Consider the following 18,916-nt stretch of genomic DNA (forward strand, 5'->3'; position numbering starts at 1 on the left):
GAAGGGCTTCATCCACAAGTCCCACATGCCGAGCGGAATCGCTCCGTCTTAGCTCCTCCTTCACTTTCTCCAGCTGCTTCTGCAAAAGCCTGATGAGGGGAATGACCTGACTCAAGCTGGCAGTGTCTGAACTGACTTCACGTGTGGCAAGTTCGAAGGGCTGAAGAACCTTGCACAACACGGAAATCATTCTCCACTGCGCTTGAGTCAGGTGCATACCCCCTCCTTTGCCTATGTCATAGGTGGATGTATAGGCTTGTATGGCCTTTTGCTGCTCCTCCATCCTCTGAAGCATATAGAGGGTTGAGTTCCACCGCGTCACAACCTCTTGCTTCAGGTGATGGCGGGGCAGGTTCAAGAGTGTTTGCTGGCGCTCCAGTCTTCGGCACGCAGTCGCTGAATGGCGAAAGTGGCCAGAAATTTTTCGGGCCACCCAAAGCGTCTCCTGCACGCCCCTGTCGCTTTTCAGAAAATTCTGCACCACCAAGTTTATTGTGTGAGCAAAACATGGGACGTGCTGGAATTTGCCCAGATGTAATGCCCGCACAATATTGGTGGCGTTGTCAGATATCACAAATCCCCAGGAGAGTCTAAGTGGGGTAAGCCACTGGGCGATGATTTCCCTCAGTTTCTCTAAGAGGTTGTCGGCGGTGTGCCTCTTACTGAAACCGGTGATACACAGCGTAGCCTGCCTTGTAACGAGCTGGCGTTTCTGAGATGCTGCTACTGGTGACGCTGCTGCTGTTGCTGCGTAAGGTGATACATCTACCCAGTGGGCTGTCACAGTCATATAGTCCTTAGTCTGCCCTGTTCCACTTGTCCACATGTCCGTGGTTAAGTGGACATTGTGTACAACGGCATTTTTCAGGACACTGAGGACACTTTTTCTGACGTTTCTGTACAGTCTCGGTATCGCCTGCCTAGTGAAGTGGAATCTAGACGGGATTTGGAACCGGGGACACACTACCTCCATCAATTGTCTAAATCCCACTGCACTAATGGCGGATACCGGACGCACGTCTAACACCAACATAGCAGTCAAGGCCTCAGTTATACGTTTTGCTTCAGGATGACTGCTGTCGTACTTCATCCTCCTCGCTAAGGACTGTTGGAGGGTCAATTGTTTAGTAAAAGTAGTGGTGTTCCTACTTCCTCTCTGGGATGATGAACGACTCCCAGCAGCAGCAGCAACAGCAGCAGCGGCAGCAGTAGGCGTAGCAATGCAGGATCCTCCGGAGGAATCCCGGATAGGAGAGTCAGTCATGCCAGTGATATGGCCTGCAGGACTACTTCCGATCCTGACTAAGGAGGAAATTGACGAGGAGGGAGTTGACGGTGTGGTTTGCAGGCGCTTGGATACAACAGGACAACGGGATTTAGGTGTCCCTGGACTGCTTACGGTCTGAGCCAAAGTTTCTGAACTTGACAGTAACTTTTTATGAACGCGCTGCAGGTGCCGTATAAGGGAGGATGTTCCTAGGTGGTTGACGTCCCTACCCCTACTTATTTCACCTTTACATATGGTACATATGGCAAGACAGTTGTTGTCCGGATTTGGATAGAAATATTGCCAGACCAAAGAGGTGGAATGTTTGGTCTTCTGCCCAGGCATGACCGTGATGGGCTTTTTCATCCCACGGACAACAACTGTCTCCCCCGGAGCCTGATTTAAACAAACCACATCACCATCAGAATCCTCCTCGCCAACTTCCTCCTCAGCGCCAGCTACACCAGTATCCTCATCCTGTTGTACTTCAACAGTGACATCTTCAATTTGCATATCAGCAAGTGGACTGTGGGTGCTCCTTTCAGCACTTGCAGGGGGCGTGCAAATGGTGGAAAGAGCCACCTCTTCCCGTCCAGTGCTGGGAAGGTCAGGCATCGCAACCACCACCACACTTGGACTCTCTTTGGGGATTTGTGATATCTTCTTAGAAAGCACAGTTCTTCGCTGTGCTTTTGCCAGCTTAACTCTTTTGATTTTTTTAGTGGGAGGAGTGCTTCCATCGTCATGTGAAGCTGAACCACTAGTCATGAACATACTAGGGATCGACCTTAGCCGTTCCTTGCCACTCCGTGTCGTAAATGGCATATTGGCAAGTTTACGTTTCTCTTCAGCTGATTTAAATGTCTTTTTCAAGGTCATTTTCCTGAACTTTGCCATTTGGGATTGTATGTGCCCTCTACTATGACATTGGGCATCGGCCTTGGCAGACGACGTTGATGGCATGTTATCGTCTATGTCATGACTAGTGGCAGCAGCTTCAGCACTAGGAGGAAGTGGTTCTTGATCTTTCTCTATTTTATTTTTATCGGAGAAAGTTTGGTCCTCCATTTATGTTATATCGATTTGATATATACGTGCGGCTAAACACAGAAAATAAATTTTTTTTTGGTTCGGACTGGAGTGTACTTTGTGGGTTACAGCACCCTTTAACGGTCAAGCCAGCCGGCCCTTTACTTATGACACAGGCGCACGCTTGGCACTACTTTGTTGATGCACGTGCGGCTACTGCGCACACAATTCACAAACACAGAAAATAATTTTTTTTTGGTTTGGACTGGAGTGTACTTTGGGGGTTACAGCACCCTTTAACGGTCAAGCCAGCCGGCCCTTTACTTATGACACAGGCGCACGCTTGGCACTACTTTGTTGATGCACGTGCGGCTACTGCGCACACAATTCACAAACACAGAAAATAATTTTTTTTTAGGTTTGGACTGGAGTGTACTTTCGGGGGTTACAGCACCCTTAACGGTCAAGCCAGCCGGCCCTTTACTTATGACACAGGCGCACGCTTGGCACTACTTTGTTGATGCACGTGCGGCTACTGCGCACACAATTCACAAACACAGAAAATAATTTTTTTTTGGTTTGGACTGGAGTGTACTTTCGGGGGTTACAGCACCCTTAACGGTCAAGCCAGCCGGCCCTTTACTTATGACACAGGCGCACGCTTGGCACTACTTTGTTGATGCACGTGCGGCTACTGCGCACACAATTCACAAACACAGAAAATAATTTTTTTTTTGGTTTGGACTGGAGTGTACTTTCGGGGGTTACAGCACCCTTAACGGTCAAGCCAGCCGGCCCTTTACTTATGACACAGGCGCACGCTTGGCACTACTTTGTTGATGCACGTGCGGCTACTGCGCACACAATTCACAAACACAGAAAATAATTTTTTTTTGGTTTGGACTGGAGTGTACTTTCGGGGGTTACAGCACCCTTTAATGGTCAAGCCAGCCGGCCCTTTACTTATGACACAGGCGCACGCTTGGCACTACTTTGTTGATGCACGTGCGGCTACTGCGCACACAATTCACAAACACAGAAAATAATTTTTTTTTTGGTTTGGACTGGAGTGTACTTTGGGGGTTACAGCACCCTTTAACGGTCAAGCCAGCCGGCCCTTTACTTATGACACAGGCGCACGCTTGGCACTACTTTGTTGATGCACGTGCGGCTACTGCGCACACAATTCACAAACACAGAAAATAATTTTTTTTTTGGTTTGGACTGGAGTGTACTTTCGGGGGTTACAGCACCCTTAACGGTCAAGCCAGCCGGCCCTTTACTTATGACACAGGCGCACGCTTGGCACTACTTTGTTGATGCACGTGCGGCTACTGCGCACACAATTCACAAGCACAGAAAATAATTTTTTTTTGGTTTGGACTGGAGTGTACTTTCGGGGGTTACAGCACCCTTTAACGGTCAAGCCAGCCGGCCCTTTACTTATGACACAGGCGCACGCTTGGCACTACTTTGTTGATGCACGTGCGGCTACTGCGCACACAATTCACAAACACAGAAAATAATTTTTTTTTTGGTTTGGACTGGAGTGTACTTTCGGGGGTTACAGCACCCTTAACGGTCAAGCCAGCCGGCCCTTTACTTATGACACAGGCGCACGCTTGGCACTACTTTGTTGATGCACGTGCGGCTACTGCGCACACGATTCACAAACACAGAAAATAATTTTTTTTTGGTTTGGACTGGAGTGTACTTTCGGGGGTTACAGCACCCTTTAACGGTCAAGCCAGCCGGCCCTTTACTTATGACACAGGCGCACGCTTGGCACTACTTTGTTGATGCACGTGCGGCTACTGCGCACACAATTCACAAACACAGAAAATAATTTTTTTTTTGGTTTGGACTGGAGTGTACTTTCGGGGGTTACAGCACCCTTAACGGTCAAGCCAGCCGGCCCTTTACTTATGACACAGGCGCACGCTTGGCACTACTTTGTTGATGCACGTGCGGCTACTGCGCACACAATTCACAAACACAGAAAATAATTTTTTTTTGGTTTGGACTGGAGTGTACTTTCGGGGGTTACAGCACCCTTTAACGGTCAAGCCAGCCGGCCCTTTACTTATGACACAGGCGCACGCTTGGCACTACTTTGTTGATGCACGTGCGGCTACTGCGCACACAATTCACAAACACAGAAAATATATTATATTTTTAGCACTTGGGGGGAGCACCCCTGATGGACAGAGCACCCCCTGGACAACACTACAGCACCTCTTTAGGACTGGGACACTGCACAGGACTTTGGAGTGGACACAGCCCCTATGGAGAACTGACTGCACAACACAGTCCAGCCAGCCCCTATGGACTTTGAAGTAGTGGACACAGCCCCTATTAACAACAGCAGCACAGCACAACACAGCCAGCCCCTATGGACTTTGAAGTAGTGGACAACAGCAGCACTACACTACACTACACTACACAGCCCTAACCTCCACCCTCCCTCTTCACTGTCCACAGCCGAGTGAGAAAATGGCGCCGACGTGGGTACCTTATATAGGATCCAAAACCCGCGAGACTCGGAAGGCGGGAAGATGACGTTTTGCCTCGATTTCAGATCCGAGTCAGGCGGGAAAAGTCGAGCCTGACTCGGATCGGACTCGGATCGGGGGGGCTCGGGGGGGTTCGGATTTCAGAAATCCGAACCCGCTCACCCCTACTTTAAACCCACTTCTCCTTATACAACATCCTCTTATTCCCCCTCCTCTTTATAACCCCTCCTCTTTATATCCCCTCCTCTTTATACCCCCTTCTCTTTATACCCCCTTCTCTTTATACCCCCTTCTCTGTATAACCCCTCCTCTTTATAACCCCTCCTCTTTATAACCCCTCCTCTTTATACTTCAACCTCTTTAAGACTCTACCAATAATTGATCTTGTGGAGAGATCTTGTAGTGTCACCATATGTGTTATTACAAATGACATCTAGTTGTATGTGTGACCTTATGTTATAACAATTTCATTTTTGCCACAATCCGGCATCCTTACACCTTCAGTAATGGAGGCTACCATACAGGCAACTGTAAAGCCGGTTACCAATTGGTGTTGGGAAAATGTCAGTAACACTACACGACAAATGCGAACTTGTTTGTCATATGTTGTGTAGCCATCGCTTACAATGGTGGTCGGTTGAGGAGGGGGTCGATGGTGGACCCTTGACAGGCCCCCTTGAAGTCACTTGTGATGAACGCTAGTAAAAAGGCTGCATCCGCTCCTTCCCCAAGTGCTCACCCCCCTCCCCCACAAGTCCTGCTTTTCCCTGGCATGTCCCCTGGCCTGATTCAGAGGTGGACACAGAAGCAGTTGCCCGTCTGCGACTTTATGCAAATGGCGCAGGCGGGCCGCACCTTCCCTGGTGCACATCCGTGCTGCAGAATGTGCAGACGCTGCGACACCCACTTCAATGTCTGTACACGCTGTAATACCGATTGGCGCGTCTTTAGACGCACCATGGGTCGCACCATCCAATCTTGCACGAGCCCTACAGCAGGTGGTTTCTCCGTCCGAGTACGGCTTCTGGTGTGAGCGGTTGAGCGTTTGTGTATGCAACCATTTTCACCAAAACACGCCGGTGACACTCCCATAACACACCGAAAAGACAGACCATCTCCGTGTCACCGCCCAGAAGAACACAGAACATTTTCAATACACTTCTCCATGCATGCACCTGAAGCTGCAACTGCTACTCTGTACGGACACAATCGAGACGCCTGCCCTGCGCGACTTGGCCCCATTTTCTTGGTGATATTTTTTCAGCCATATGGCGTTAACACCCTATTTCTGAATAAAATACCATGAGAATGACTCCAGCGACTGTAAGGTTAGGCAATGCAATGAGTGCAGGGTGAGCAATGTGGGCACACTCTGGGCGGTATTCAATTGTATCGCCATCATACACTTCCGACAGGAGCTATTCAATTGTTGCTCCTGTCGGGCACGCTCAGCTGCCGGCGCACCATTTTAGCTCGCAGCCCCAGGGGGGTGCGAGCTGAAATGGGCGAAAAGTTACCCATTTGGGCGCACAAACGGCACTTTTCGCGAACGCGCCCAGCACTTTGGTGGGGGGTAGCTGTTTTATGTGGCTAAACCCGACCACTATGGGTGCGATCAGCGCCAAAATATGCAACAATTGAATAGCACCCTGCAATCTACCGTCACTTTAGACACACAGCTTAGCGAGCGGCCAGGAGGCCGGTCTTCAAAAAAAATAAAGCGGACGCCCTGATTCAGAGCGAGCGCTCGCTTTTTGCGAGCGGCTCTGAATCAGGGCCTCAGACCATAGTCAAGGGCATCTAGATATATAGATATGCCTGCCAATATATTAACTCTTCTGATAAATACAATATATATGACAAATAAAAACACTAAAAAAAAGTTATTTCTGCGGGAATAGAAACAACCCAATTCTAAACATGTCTCACCATTACAGAGGGGGTTGTCTGTCTGGTCACAAAGAGTTTGGTATGATTCTCTAATCATTTATTTAGCTTTCTAATAATAGATTTTTCTGTTCCTGGAACTAGTTATAAGGATTATTAATTACACCAATAAATAAATACAGTTGCCGGTACCGTGTACCCCTGAGTACCACCACACAGCACTGTTTATAATAAAGTCAGACTATTAAAGTAATTTTACGTTATGAATTTGGAGATGTTTGAGATTTACTAGGATAGAGAAGGAAGAATGTTGACTAGTTGTGTTTCCGATCTGTTTTATTGCATAGCTCAGTTTTATAAGTGCAATTAAAATGGAAGATAAAGAGGCCAGATTTACAGACGGTTTGGGGTCGTTACCCAGTGCGCCTTCCAGCCTTGAATTACAGGTTTGTCATTTAACTTCAAACACAAACGTTCTGGAGCTCAGAATCCCCTACAGAATGGAGGCTCTATTGTTTTGCTGCCAAAGGCATCCATGGAAGGGACTTCAAACACAATGCGGGGATAAACTGCAGCAGTTTGTGAAGAGACTCTCCTCTCGCAGCCTGGGTCCAGCTGTGGCTGGAGAATGACACACTGAAGAGCAGGTCAGTGGCTTGGACAACACACAGGGAAAGGTCTACGACCCGGACTTCTGCAGTGTTCTCTGTCCAAGCTTTGAAGATGATATTAAATAGATAATTTAGAGAAAGCAAACTCCTCGTGATCTTGAACGAATAAGGGCCCGATTCATTATCGATTGCAGCTGCGATTACGCACGCAGACGGCCGATTGTTGCGTTCTGTGTATGCATTGCAGTGTGCATGCACGAAGGTCTCACTGCGAACGGACTGTAGGCCTGATTCAGAGCCGAACGCTCTGACCAGAGCGCTCGCTCTGAATCAGGGCCCTCCTACATGAAAATGGAGCGGCCTTATGGACGCTCACTATAGCTGTAGCTGTCAGTGGGGCTGGCTTCAGACGGTAGGCGTTCCCATGGGAACGCCTCCGTCTGACAGCCACGCCCCCGGCACGCCCACCAAAGGGGGCGTGCTGTCAATCAACATCGACAGCACACCCCCTTTGGTGCGAGACCCGGAGCGACGGAGAGCCTGTCGCTAGCCGGCTCTCGCGCATGCACACGACGGAGCTCCCTCCATCGCGTGCATGCGCAGTGGGTCAACATTGACCCGCTTGCGAGCGTCCTGCGCTCGCGAGCGGGTCTGAATGACCCCCTGTGACCGCAGTGGCTACGCAGAGTGATTGACAGCAAGTGAGCTTTTATGGGTGGTGACGGGGGGATGGTTAGAGAAACGCAGGCGTGTCAGTGCGTTTGAACGCCATTACAGGGGTTTGCATAAATTAGCCACTGCGTTGCCATATTCAGCTTGGGCTTTCACTGCGTGCGATGAAGTTAGCAATTTGTGAGTAAGGCATTTGTGCGTGAGGCTGTGATGGTACTCCATGTTACCGATTGTTTTGCAGACTTGCTAAACATTACGGATGTGTGTAAGGTAAAGTGGGCGTCCTTATGTTAGGCTGTGACTGCATTGCGTAGTGAATCAGGCCCTAAGTTTCTTGCCTACCTAAAGCGTATCAACCACAAACTTATGGCATTGCTCAACGTATAGTCCTCATCTACACACACGTAGAGATGTCCATTGACCATCAATGGTTAATCACCGATGGTTGATGGGTTTACCATGGCCGAGATACAATGGTTCTCCATCATCGATGGTACACAGCGTCCCAATGTCTTTTTTTCTACTCTGACCATCATTGGCTGAAACATCAATGGTTAACCTGCCGTCCCTACACACATGTATACATGCAAGATTGGAAGAAAATTAACCACACCCCCAGTCGGCACAGACCAACTTTTTGACAATGCTATTCCCCCTTCTGTGTAAGCCCCACCCTCTCTGTGAATCAGGGACCGTCAGAAGGAACTTGGGAGAGCTGGGAGGTATTTGCAGATTGGGCCTGATTCAGATGTGGACGCAGTACATGTGCGGCTGCGATTTCTCATGGATTCGCAAGTGCGAAAATATGCAAATGTCAGCTTGAGCATTCGTCTTGTGTACTTCTGTGAGATGGACAGACCCTGCGACACCCACTTTGCATATCTGAGCAATGCTCAACTGCGCTGTGGGATCCGATTTCCCCTTCATCGATGCACCATCGGTCGCAACATCAACTGCTCAGGCAGCCCTTGTCTGGCACAGAGCCTCCCTTGTAAATTTCTGAAAAAATGGCCACTAGGACTGCGAAAGAGAACATAGCCGTATACCGAAACACGCCCGTAGCACTCCCATAAAACGCCCATAACATGCACATGGCTCTCCCATAGCACGCCCAAGGCAGTCCCATAATACGCCCATGACACTCCCATAACACGCCCATGGCACTCCCATAACACGCCCATGGCACTCCCATAACACGCCCATAGCATGCCCATGACACTTCCCTAACACGCCCATGTAACAGCCATATCACGCCCCTGAAACCACTTATTTTTGCAATGACCTTTGGTCCCATTCCAGTCTCCACCCACAAATACCCATAGAACGCTTATGCCATCTCAAGTAATGGTGATGTCATTAGCAACTACTTACTTCATCTCCCACCTTGGTTCACATGTGCGCAGTAAGGCTTTCACGCGTGTGCAGTGCGAAAACACCGACATTGCATCCACCTCTTTGCAGTAGAACAGTCTCATCCAAAACTGGATATTGAGCTGTAGGGGAAATATCACAAGTTATACCTCATTTAAAAAGCTTACGTACCGGGGATCTGGCCATACAGCACAGTGGGCCTGATTCAGAGCCGCTCGTAAGCGGCTGCTCGTTCGCTCCGAGCGATGTTCGCACAACTGCGCATGTGTATGGGTTGTAATACGCATGCGCGAACCAGTCATTGCGGTCGGAAATTGTGTGCTCACAAAATAGCGAATGCCTGCTAATTTGAGTGACAGAATGAGGCGTTTGTGGGTGGTAACAGGGGAAGGTGCTTGAAAACGGGAAGTGGAGATCCGAACCCAGGCGTGCCAAACGGTCAAAACGGGCGTTTTAAGGGTGTGCATAATTAACAAAGCAGCGTCATCGACCACGTCACTTAGTTATCTTTTAGCCTGAACTGCTCGCATGATTGCGGTAGGAAAATCCTACCACAAGCACGGCGAGCAGTTCATACGCCTTTCGATGTACTCGATTAATCTAATAAATAGCGGAGATGACGTAGGATGCGAGCGGCCAGGGGGCGTTTTTTAGAAAATAGCGAGCGCATGTTTCGTTCGCTCGTTCAGACATAGAGGCGTCAACAGACCGCAAAGAGCGAGCGCTCTGTTTAAATATCCGGCCCCTTTTTCTGAACGAGCGAGCGCAAATAGCGTCCGGCTCTGAATCAGGCCCTGTATCCTTTATATTAAACCTAAAATTTAATAAGTTTGTTCTTGTTGTTCTAATGAATCCAAAAGCCTTTGCTGAAGAAAAGTCTTGCTTGGCTGTGGTTAACCCTTTCAATGCTTTGAATGCTAGGGTATCATGTGTTCACGCTTTGAGTGCTAGGGTGTAAAGTGTTAACCTCTTGGCTACCAGAGAGAATGGTGTGTGCCAGGCGTGTACATTTGTGTAACAGAGTTTAAGGTCGTATTGTCCTAATACAATAGCTGGTGGCGCTGATTATGAACCCCTGTGTCACCTTTACAGCAACATCCATCTCATGGGCTCAAATGGACATTTTATGCAAAAACTCACTTCTAGAAAATCATCCTTTGCTGACAAGATGCTGCCATGATAATCTCTCCTAAAATAGAAGGGACTATGGGGGTCATTCAGACCCACTCGCGAGCGGCAGTACGCTCGCAAGTGGGTCGATGGTCCCCACTGCGCATGCGCACGACGGAGGGAGCTCCGTCGTGCGCATGCGCGAGACCCGGCGAGCGAAGGACTTTCCATCGCTCCGGGTCTCACACCAAAGGGGGCGTGCTGTCGATGTTGATTGACAGCACGCCCCCTTTGGTGGGTGTTCCGGGGGCGTGCCTGCCAGACGGAAGCGTTCCTATGGGAACGCCTACCGTCTGAAGCCGGCCCCACTGACATCACTAGTGATGTCAGTGGGAGTGATTTTGGCTCTGATAGAGCCAAAATCACTCCTGGCCTTGCGGTTGAGAAACCCGACCACAGGGTTTCACTCGCAAGTCCGATGGTCAAGACCATCGCGACCATCTTGTTGGACGCTCGTATATGCTGTGGGTGGTGACCCACAGCTATACGAGCGTCCAGGAGGACGCTCCATTTTAATGGAGGTGGGCCCTGATTCAGAGCGTCCGGCTCAGAATCAGGGCCTATGGGTCATATCACGGCAGTAAGGAGTCTGCCAGGATGTATAATTTCTGAGTCGCTGGAGCAGGTTCTCCGATAGTAGCTTGTCCTGGCGATCATTGAGAAGTAAAGCGATCGCATTGCAATCACGTTACTTCCTGCTTTACCCCCTCAGTTGCGCTACTGAGCATGCACCGGCGAACATCAGCGCATGCGCAAGCCAGAACCCCCGGGGAAGGATTCAGAGATGTACACTAATGCAGCGGCTGTGCGAATATATGCAAATGTCCCAGCTGTCTGGATTTGTATTGAGGCGTCCACCGGCGGCTTTGCAATACCAAGGACAAAGACGCTGCTTTGGCCGCAGATCAGTCTGCCGTCTGAAGCCGTTTTTACTGCGTACGGGATCGCAGTCGCAGTGACATGTCCCCGTAAATGGTTGCGACAAACCTGTGTTTGAGTTGCCACCTCCATTTTGCCGCTCACAAACGGTCCCTGTCTGTCAATCACTTTGCAAATAAATCCTCACTGCGAGCGATAATGAAAATGAATCTTAATTATTGTGCTCAGGGGCGCATTAAGGCCCTCATTCAGAGCCGCTTGTAAGCGGCAGTACGTTCGTTCCGAGTGATGTTCACACATCTGCGCATGCGTACGGTTTTTAGTACGCATGCGCGAACCAGTCAGTGCGGCCAAAAATCGTTTGTTCGCTATATAGCGAGGGCCTGCAAATTTGAGTGACAGAATGAGGCGTATGTGGGTGGCAACAGGGGAAGGTGCTTGAAAACGGGGAGTGGAGATCAGAACGCAGGCGTGCTTAAAGGTCAAAGCGGGCGTTTTATGGGTGTGCATAATTAAAACAGCAGCGTCACTGACCACGTCACTTGGTTGATTTATAGTCAGAACTGCTCGCAAAACTGTGGTAGGAAAAACCAACCACAAGAATAGCGAGCAGTTCAGACGCTGTTCGATGTACTCGATTAATCAAATAAATAGCGGACATGACGTATGATGCGAGCGGCCAGGGGGCGTTTTTTACAAAATTTCGACTGCAAGTTTTGCTCGCTCGTTCAGACTTATAGGCGTGAACAGACCGCAAAGAGCGAACGGTTCATTTGAATAGCCACCCCTTTTTATTAAACGAACGACCGCAAATAGCGAGCGGCTCTGAATGAGGGCCTAAGAGAGGAGAGGGCCCGTGTGCATTCCTCGTCCAGGGCCCCCTCCTCTCTCCCCGGCGGCCGTAGCATCAGTAGACTCTGGGCACTAGTCTCTGCCCTCTAGTGTGCATGGGCAGTTCGCCGGGTAAATGGTGCGGCCACCATTTTCCCGTCGATCTCCTCACTGCGCATGCGCAAAACGCTGGAAAAATGGCGGCCATTTTCTAGTGTTTTGTGCAGGGCTGAGACACCCGACGCTTGACCTCGGAGAGGTAAGTATTAGATAATATGGGTGTAGGGTGTGCGCTGCGGAGCCCACCTGGACCCAGGGGGCCGTGTGCACCGCACACCCTGCACCCATTATAGATAAGCCCCTGATTGTGCTTCTCATTAGATTTTATCTGTATTGTCTGGATTGATTTAGCCAAGGTCAGGGAATGTTAGGCCGAAATCTAGATCCGTTACTGGATGTTTTGTCTCTTTTTATCTGTATATGAAGGAAAAGATTACTGCTACCTTGAACTAGCTGCCTATAAACTAAAATGTATTGGAGCACAACAGGGTTTGAAAATGAAAAGGCCTGGACTCATCTTTTAGAATAAGTCATCAGAGCTCATTACTTTTTTTTTAGGCTAAAAAATAAAAACCACTTTAGAACCTAGGGCCTGATTCAGGCCCGCTCGCAAGCGCACAGCGCTCGCAAGCGGGTCAATGGTCCCCCACTGCGCATGCGCCGCCTCTGGCGTGTGCATGCGTGAGCCCCAGCGAGCGATGGTGAGTTACAGCTCGCCCCGTTTTGTAAGTGGGGAGGGGGGGTGGTTAGGCAAACGCAGGCGTTCCCTTAGGAACGCCTGGCGTTTGTGGGCGGCCCTGCTGACATCACTACTGATGTCAGTAGTGGACTTCCTGCTCCATCTCCAGGCCGCTCGCACAAGCTGTGGGTGGTCACCCACAGCTTTGCGAGCGGACTGGTGAAAAAAAAAGCACGCCCATCAGACCTGCAAGCTGCCTCTGGCAGCGAGCAGGTCTGAATCAGGCCCCTAATTCGCTGTTGATACCGTGTCTCAGAACAGACTAAAGCTGGGTACACACTGGAACAATGTGTCACCGGATGATATAGCGGCCGACATATTGTATCCGCGGTACACATCAGAACGAAGTAATGATGGAAGGAACAAGGTGAACCTTGCACAGCGCCACATATGATGTCATCCAGGTAAACCATGCAGCATGACCGACTGGAAGATATCGCTAGCGGCCGTGAGAGCGCGCATATTGGCCGTATACACTGAATGAATGTCATTCCAATTCGTCCGGAAATGGCATATCGATCCGATATCGCTGCACTGTGTACCCAGCTTAAGACATATTTAAATGAAAAAGGTGAATGAACACACACTTAATTCAGTAATTGTAATATGAATTTATCTAAACATGAGTCACGTGTCCAGTGGCAGCTCCAGGGGTGGGACGGTAGCGTGATCCAAAATTCCAACACCAACTGCCAGTGGCAGCATTTTGGGTGACAGTTGGTGTGACTCCCCTATTTGAATTTTGGACCGCACTGCAGCCCCAGCTCTGGAACCGTCACTGCACGTGTCTATTTTCCAAGTACTGTAGGATTAATGTTCGATTTATTTTTCTGCAAAATTCATGAATCATAGTGAATTCAATGATACAGTCAGTTCTGTCTATTTCCGTTTATTAATTAAAAAAAAAAAAAAGAAGCAGCCTTGTTTATTAGTTCAGTTGAGGTGCAATGAAAATAATCCACTGACAAAGGTAAACTTCAGTGCCCCTTTCTGGCTAAATTATCATGAAAGATGATTCACACAATTTTTTTTTTCTAGAAAGCTTTGTGAAAACTGTGTTTTTGTGATGCTGCGTTTTGTTTCCAGGTGAATATAGTTTTAGTACCGCCTCCCATTAAACAACTTTTATTTTTATCCTTTCTCCTAGACTATCACCGGTGGTCGCCAGCCCCCGCATTACGTTTATGACCCAGGAATGTTTGCCTTTCGCTCCCTCAGCACTGTAAAGCCTATCAGCCCAATAGTTCCTGTTGAAGAACCGTCATGTGCCTACTAAAATAAAAAAAGTACACTCTCTGGAAATAATCTCAGGACCCTCTCAGATAGACCAGCCTTCAGCAGCACAACTGTCACTAAGCAATAATACCTGTTTTCAAGAGATCCTTATTCTATACTATTAATCTGGCACCAGCACCGATGCCGTATCAGGTTATATGGAAGACGAGAATGGAGAATGTGTAGGATTTGTAAAGGGAACGGTGGAATTCCGTAGGACTCGGGCAGAAGTTTTTATATCTTGAGTAGAGTAGATCAAGGACTCGTGTTAGATCTAGTTGTTGATAGTGTTGGCTTTTGAAGTTTTGGACAGAAAAGAAACTAGAAGAGGAAGATGTCAACGCCTGTCTTGCGTCTCCTTTATCAAGTGAGCATTGAGAAGAGTAAGGAACAGAGAATATTATACAGTATGAACCTAAGCCGGGAGCTTGGTCAAGAGATGGAAAGCAAAGATCCCGTCCATCGTCTCTGCAATATTGATGCCTGTATGTGTATTAGACCAGAGTCGTCTAGCTTTGGATTTTTATAACAAATGATGCGTTTCGTTCCAAAGGATTGCTTTATGAATGTGCTACGTGACCGGACACGCATATTAGCCAAAAAAAAAAAAAAGATCTTTGCTTTGTTGTAATGAACACAATATGGCTGAAGTTGGTGCAATCGCCTGTTTGTGGCATAATTATATCTTAGAGATATTAAGTGTCTTCTCTGTCATGTGTGATAACGCAATGGTGTTACGTGATAAAACGTGGAAATTGCGGCTAAGTTCTTACCCAAGGCTCTGACCTCCTATTAGCCTGGTAAACCGTTTCCTATCAGAGATAAGATAAAATTACGTAAGTACAGGTTTAGAAGAACCTTAGAATATCTGTGAAAGACCCGGACATTAACTCCGGCTGTTGCTTGGTTACGAATAGCAGGTGTTTGCAAATTTGTTAAGCTATATGATAAGATTATGGACCTCATTTAAGGAAATGTTTGACAAAGCTTCTAAAGGTGTTGACCGTATCAACCAATCAGTTTTGAGCTATCGTTTATCCAATATATTGGATAAAATAGCTAGGATCTGATTGGTTACTAGTGGAAACACCTCCTTTTTAGAAGGTTTGATAAATATCCCCCTTAGAGTTAAGAGCTAATGAATTTAATTAAACTGCATGCGCTGTTTAAAATGTTCTACCTTGGCAAAACCATGTTGTGCAGTAGGGGAGCAAGTCATACTCGCCGATTTTCTGTGTGGCAGCTGCGGAAAGTGCAGAGGTGTGGCCCCGCACCCAGCTGCTCAATGCTGCAATGGTGACATTTAGGACCGTTAAGAGTCGGCCTGGGCCCCATTACTGACGAGGGGGTGTGACCTAATTGCGAGGATGCCGTGTGCGCTACCTGGAGAACCAGACAGTATTTCCCCTACATGTAAAAGACATTACATCGGCAACCCTTGCATCGCAACATAGCTTTTCCTAGTTGGCGCCATTCAGATGAGCTGGTTCTTAACTCTAATGGGTGAGATGTATCAAACCTTTGAGAGAGATAAAGTGGAGCTGTTGCCCGTAGCTATCACTTATCTAGCACTAAAATGACAGAAGCCGGTTGCTATGGGCAACTTCTCCTCTGTGTATCTCTCGAAGGCTTGATACATCTCCCCCTAAATGTGGCCCCCTGTCTTGTCATCGCATGCTCCAGTAATGTATATGTCAGGCTGTCTTCATGGAGTATTCCTGCTTATTCAGCAATTTTAGACGTATCTCCTGTATGTTCAGATCTCCTGGCAATTCATTCATTAATTTAAGCTTTCAAACCCTGGGCCTGATTCAGAGCCGCTCGCTAGGTGCGATCGCTTGCACGATGTGTATGCAAATTGTGTAGGCAGTGCTCCCGCACAGCAAGGCATTAGCACTCCCAGTATTTCTTAAAGAGCGATCACATAGTGTATGCAGACACCCACCAGCCTGTTTTAAGATGCCCACTTGTGCGCGTTATGTCCAGGAAGTGTACGCAACCATCGGTACATCGGATGCTATCGCAGCGTTTGAGGTTGACCATACCCTTCCGCAACAAGCCAGGTGACGTGTACTATGATGCTGTCTTATAATTATGTACGCTTCTAAAACGCCGCTGAGATGCTCAGGCACGCCTGCGTTTGCACCTCCACTCCCCCGTTTTTAATGACCAGCCCCTGTTACCACCTACAAAGGCTTCCCCTGTCACTCACTCTGCTGGGCTGTCTATGTGCGGGGAGCGAATGCATTGTGAACTTTCGCTAAGGTATCCACATGCGCACAATGCATACACACTGCATACCATCGACAGCAGCGAAAGCATGCATCTTAGCGAGCAGGTCTGAATAAGGCCCCCTGTTCTTCTTATGCGTATGGTAGTTACTTATTGAGAACAGGGTTTGAAAAGCTTTAAAAGAATAATAATCATAGATCCCCTGTTTCTGGTGATTCCTGTCCGGGGTGTTGAACATTTTGGCCACTAGACATTTGCAGAACTTGTGTATGTGCTGCTGCCATTGGGAAAACGAGGGTTACAGTAGTACCTGGGGTGAGAACAAGTGCCGGTCACTGTTTATCCCAGGTAGTATCCTCTAGTCTGCCATGGCATCTGAGATTATAGCACTGTTCTCTAGTGAATACAACTCATTTGTTCTAGTGCGTTATCCACATTGGAAATATCTCCATAACGACCAAGAAAGTTGGATATTAGAACCCTCAATACTGTGCTAGCATTTTAAAAGTGTTAATGGTATTTGCACTCCCGCATACAGTAATATTTAGGGGTCTATTTACTAAGCAGTGTTAGGAGACAGAGTGAAAAGTGATAAGGTGCCAGCCAATCAGCTCCTAACTGTCATCTCACAGGCTGTGTTTGAAAAATGACAGTTGGGAGCTGATTGGCTGGCACCTTATCACTTTCTTATCACTTTTCACTCTGTCTCCTAACACTGCTTAGTAAATTGACCCCTTATTCTTGCATTATTTGGACTGTTTTCAAGGCATATCCATTTTATGTCCCCCACCCATCAAAATATGTCTGTAGGTGAGTTGGTTCCTAGGGAAGAGAGAGGCTGAATTTCGATTCATTGCAGAATATATTGACCTCCGCTGTTTGTTAGCGAAGGGTGCACTTTATTGGGTCAACGTCGGTTCAGGAGCGATATCTAGGTGGTAGCGTTATGTTAGGATTTGCTGAACGAGCAGTAATAGGCCAGTAGACGAAGAAGCCTGAACTTCTTCCCATGATCATTTACATATAAGCTTCTACAATGGGGTGGAAATAATTCCTTCAGATTGGTCGGAACGTTTTTTTGCGCAGTGGATGAATGACTGGTGGGTGGCACGCACTCTTGATAGCTGCAAAACTATTTTTGTACACATATTTTTGTAATACAGGTGTGTTTGTTGTTTTTACTTAGAAGAGCTTTTCTAGCCTAAGAGCTACTAAAACCGTAGGTAACCACTTTCTTCTGTCTGAAAGGCTACAACGAAACGCAACAGGAGGGTCACCTGACACATCACCTACCTTACCGCCTCTGAGAACGTTTTTTTGTTATTGTTAAATAAAAAAAGAAAGAAAACACAAAAAAGTATACAAATGTTCATAGAGCACTATACATGCGCCCGTGTGTATGGCGACACGATTGCGGATAATAAACTCCGGCCAGAGGAGCTGACACATTTCTATGGTGGGAAGCCATGATGACGTAGGTGTGAGGGAAAGTCAGCTGGCAGACTGAGTGAATGTGTGGTGAGTGTGAGCCTTGGTGGCTAGGATGACGGTTGCAAAGAGAGCCAATGGCCGGATGGGTGGCACTGCTACATGAATGACCGTGAATTTGTCAGCGCACCCAGATAAGCAACAGAGACTTGCTGTACGATTGTCTATGAGAACTGAGCAATAAAGCTTGTGTCTGTACCTCGTGGCTCCTGACTTTTTTTTTCCCCCCAGTACCTGCATACGTCTCTCTCAGCCAGCAGATCACTGTATGGGGACGATTTATTAAAGCTTCTAAAAGTGGAAAACATAAAGACTTTTCTTCTGTCCTCCCTGCAGAGTTCCCGAAGAGGAGATGCAGGTGGTTCTGTGGTAGGGTCAGGGTAGGCGCAGTGCATCACACAGAGGGGACAGATCGCAATTCGCTGGTATGTAATATCCTGCAAGATGCAGGCACGGTCGTGGTTCTGGTGAGTTTGCTCGAATTTGTAAATCGGCAACAATTTGAAAGGCAAATCCAGGTTGGCTGGTTTTGCCTTTTTAAAATGAATGCCGTTTTAAAAATGGGCTAACTCGCCGGAATGGCGTGCCCCCGTGCCTTCATCTCGCAGGCTATTACATGAGACCGATATTCTTTTTAATAGAGACAGATTCACAAAGAAGCGTTTGTTCACATGGTTATTATTTCACTGCGATTTCATCATCTAAAGAAAAACAAAAAGAGGACATTTGAAAAAAAAAAACTTTTTGTAAATTCTGCCAAAGATGTTTTTTAGGCTAAACTGAGGGGATTCACTTTGTCAGCATATTAAAAAAATAATATTTTACATTTAATTGGTCTGCAGTAAAATAGCGATGTTACCGTGCGTGCAAAACAGCCTAATTCGTCACCAGA

General features: G+C 47.7%; 1 protein-coding gene across 1 annotated transcript in view; it reads left to right on the forward strand.

The window, feature by feature from the left end:
- LOC148512599 (uncharacterized) overlaps nucleotides 1-17,129 on the forward strand; it is a 130,303-nt gene extending 113,174 nt beyond the window's left edge. The window contains exon 5 of the mRNA XM_088482020.1: nucleotides 14,177-17,129. Within this exon, the coding sequence (XP_088338146.1) occupies nucleotides 14,177-14,305 (129 nt within the window). The 3' untranslated portion in view covers nucleotides 14,306-17,129. The remainder of the gene's footprint in view (nucleotides 1-14,176) is intronic.
- Nucleotides 17,130-18,916: the final 1,787 nt, after the last annotated feature.

Source organism: Taudactylus pleione, unplaced genomic scaffold (genome assembly GCF_031769625.1).
Source record: "Taudactylus pleione unplaced genomic scaffold, aTauple2 ptg000280l, whole genome shotgun sequence".
Taxonomy (NCBI): Eukaryota; Metazoa; Chordata; class Amphibia; order Anura; family Myobatrachidae; genus Taudactylus; species Taudactylus pleione.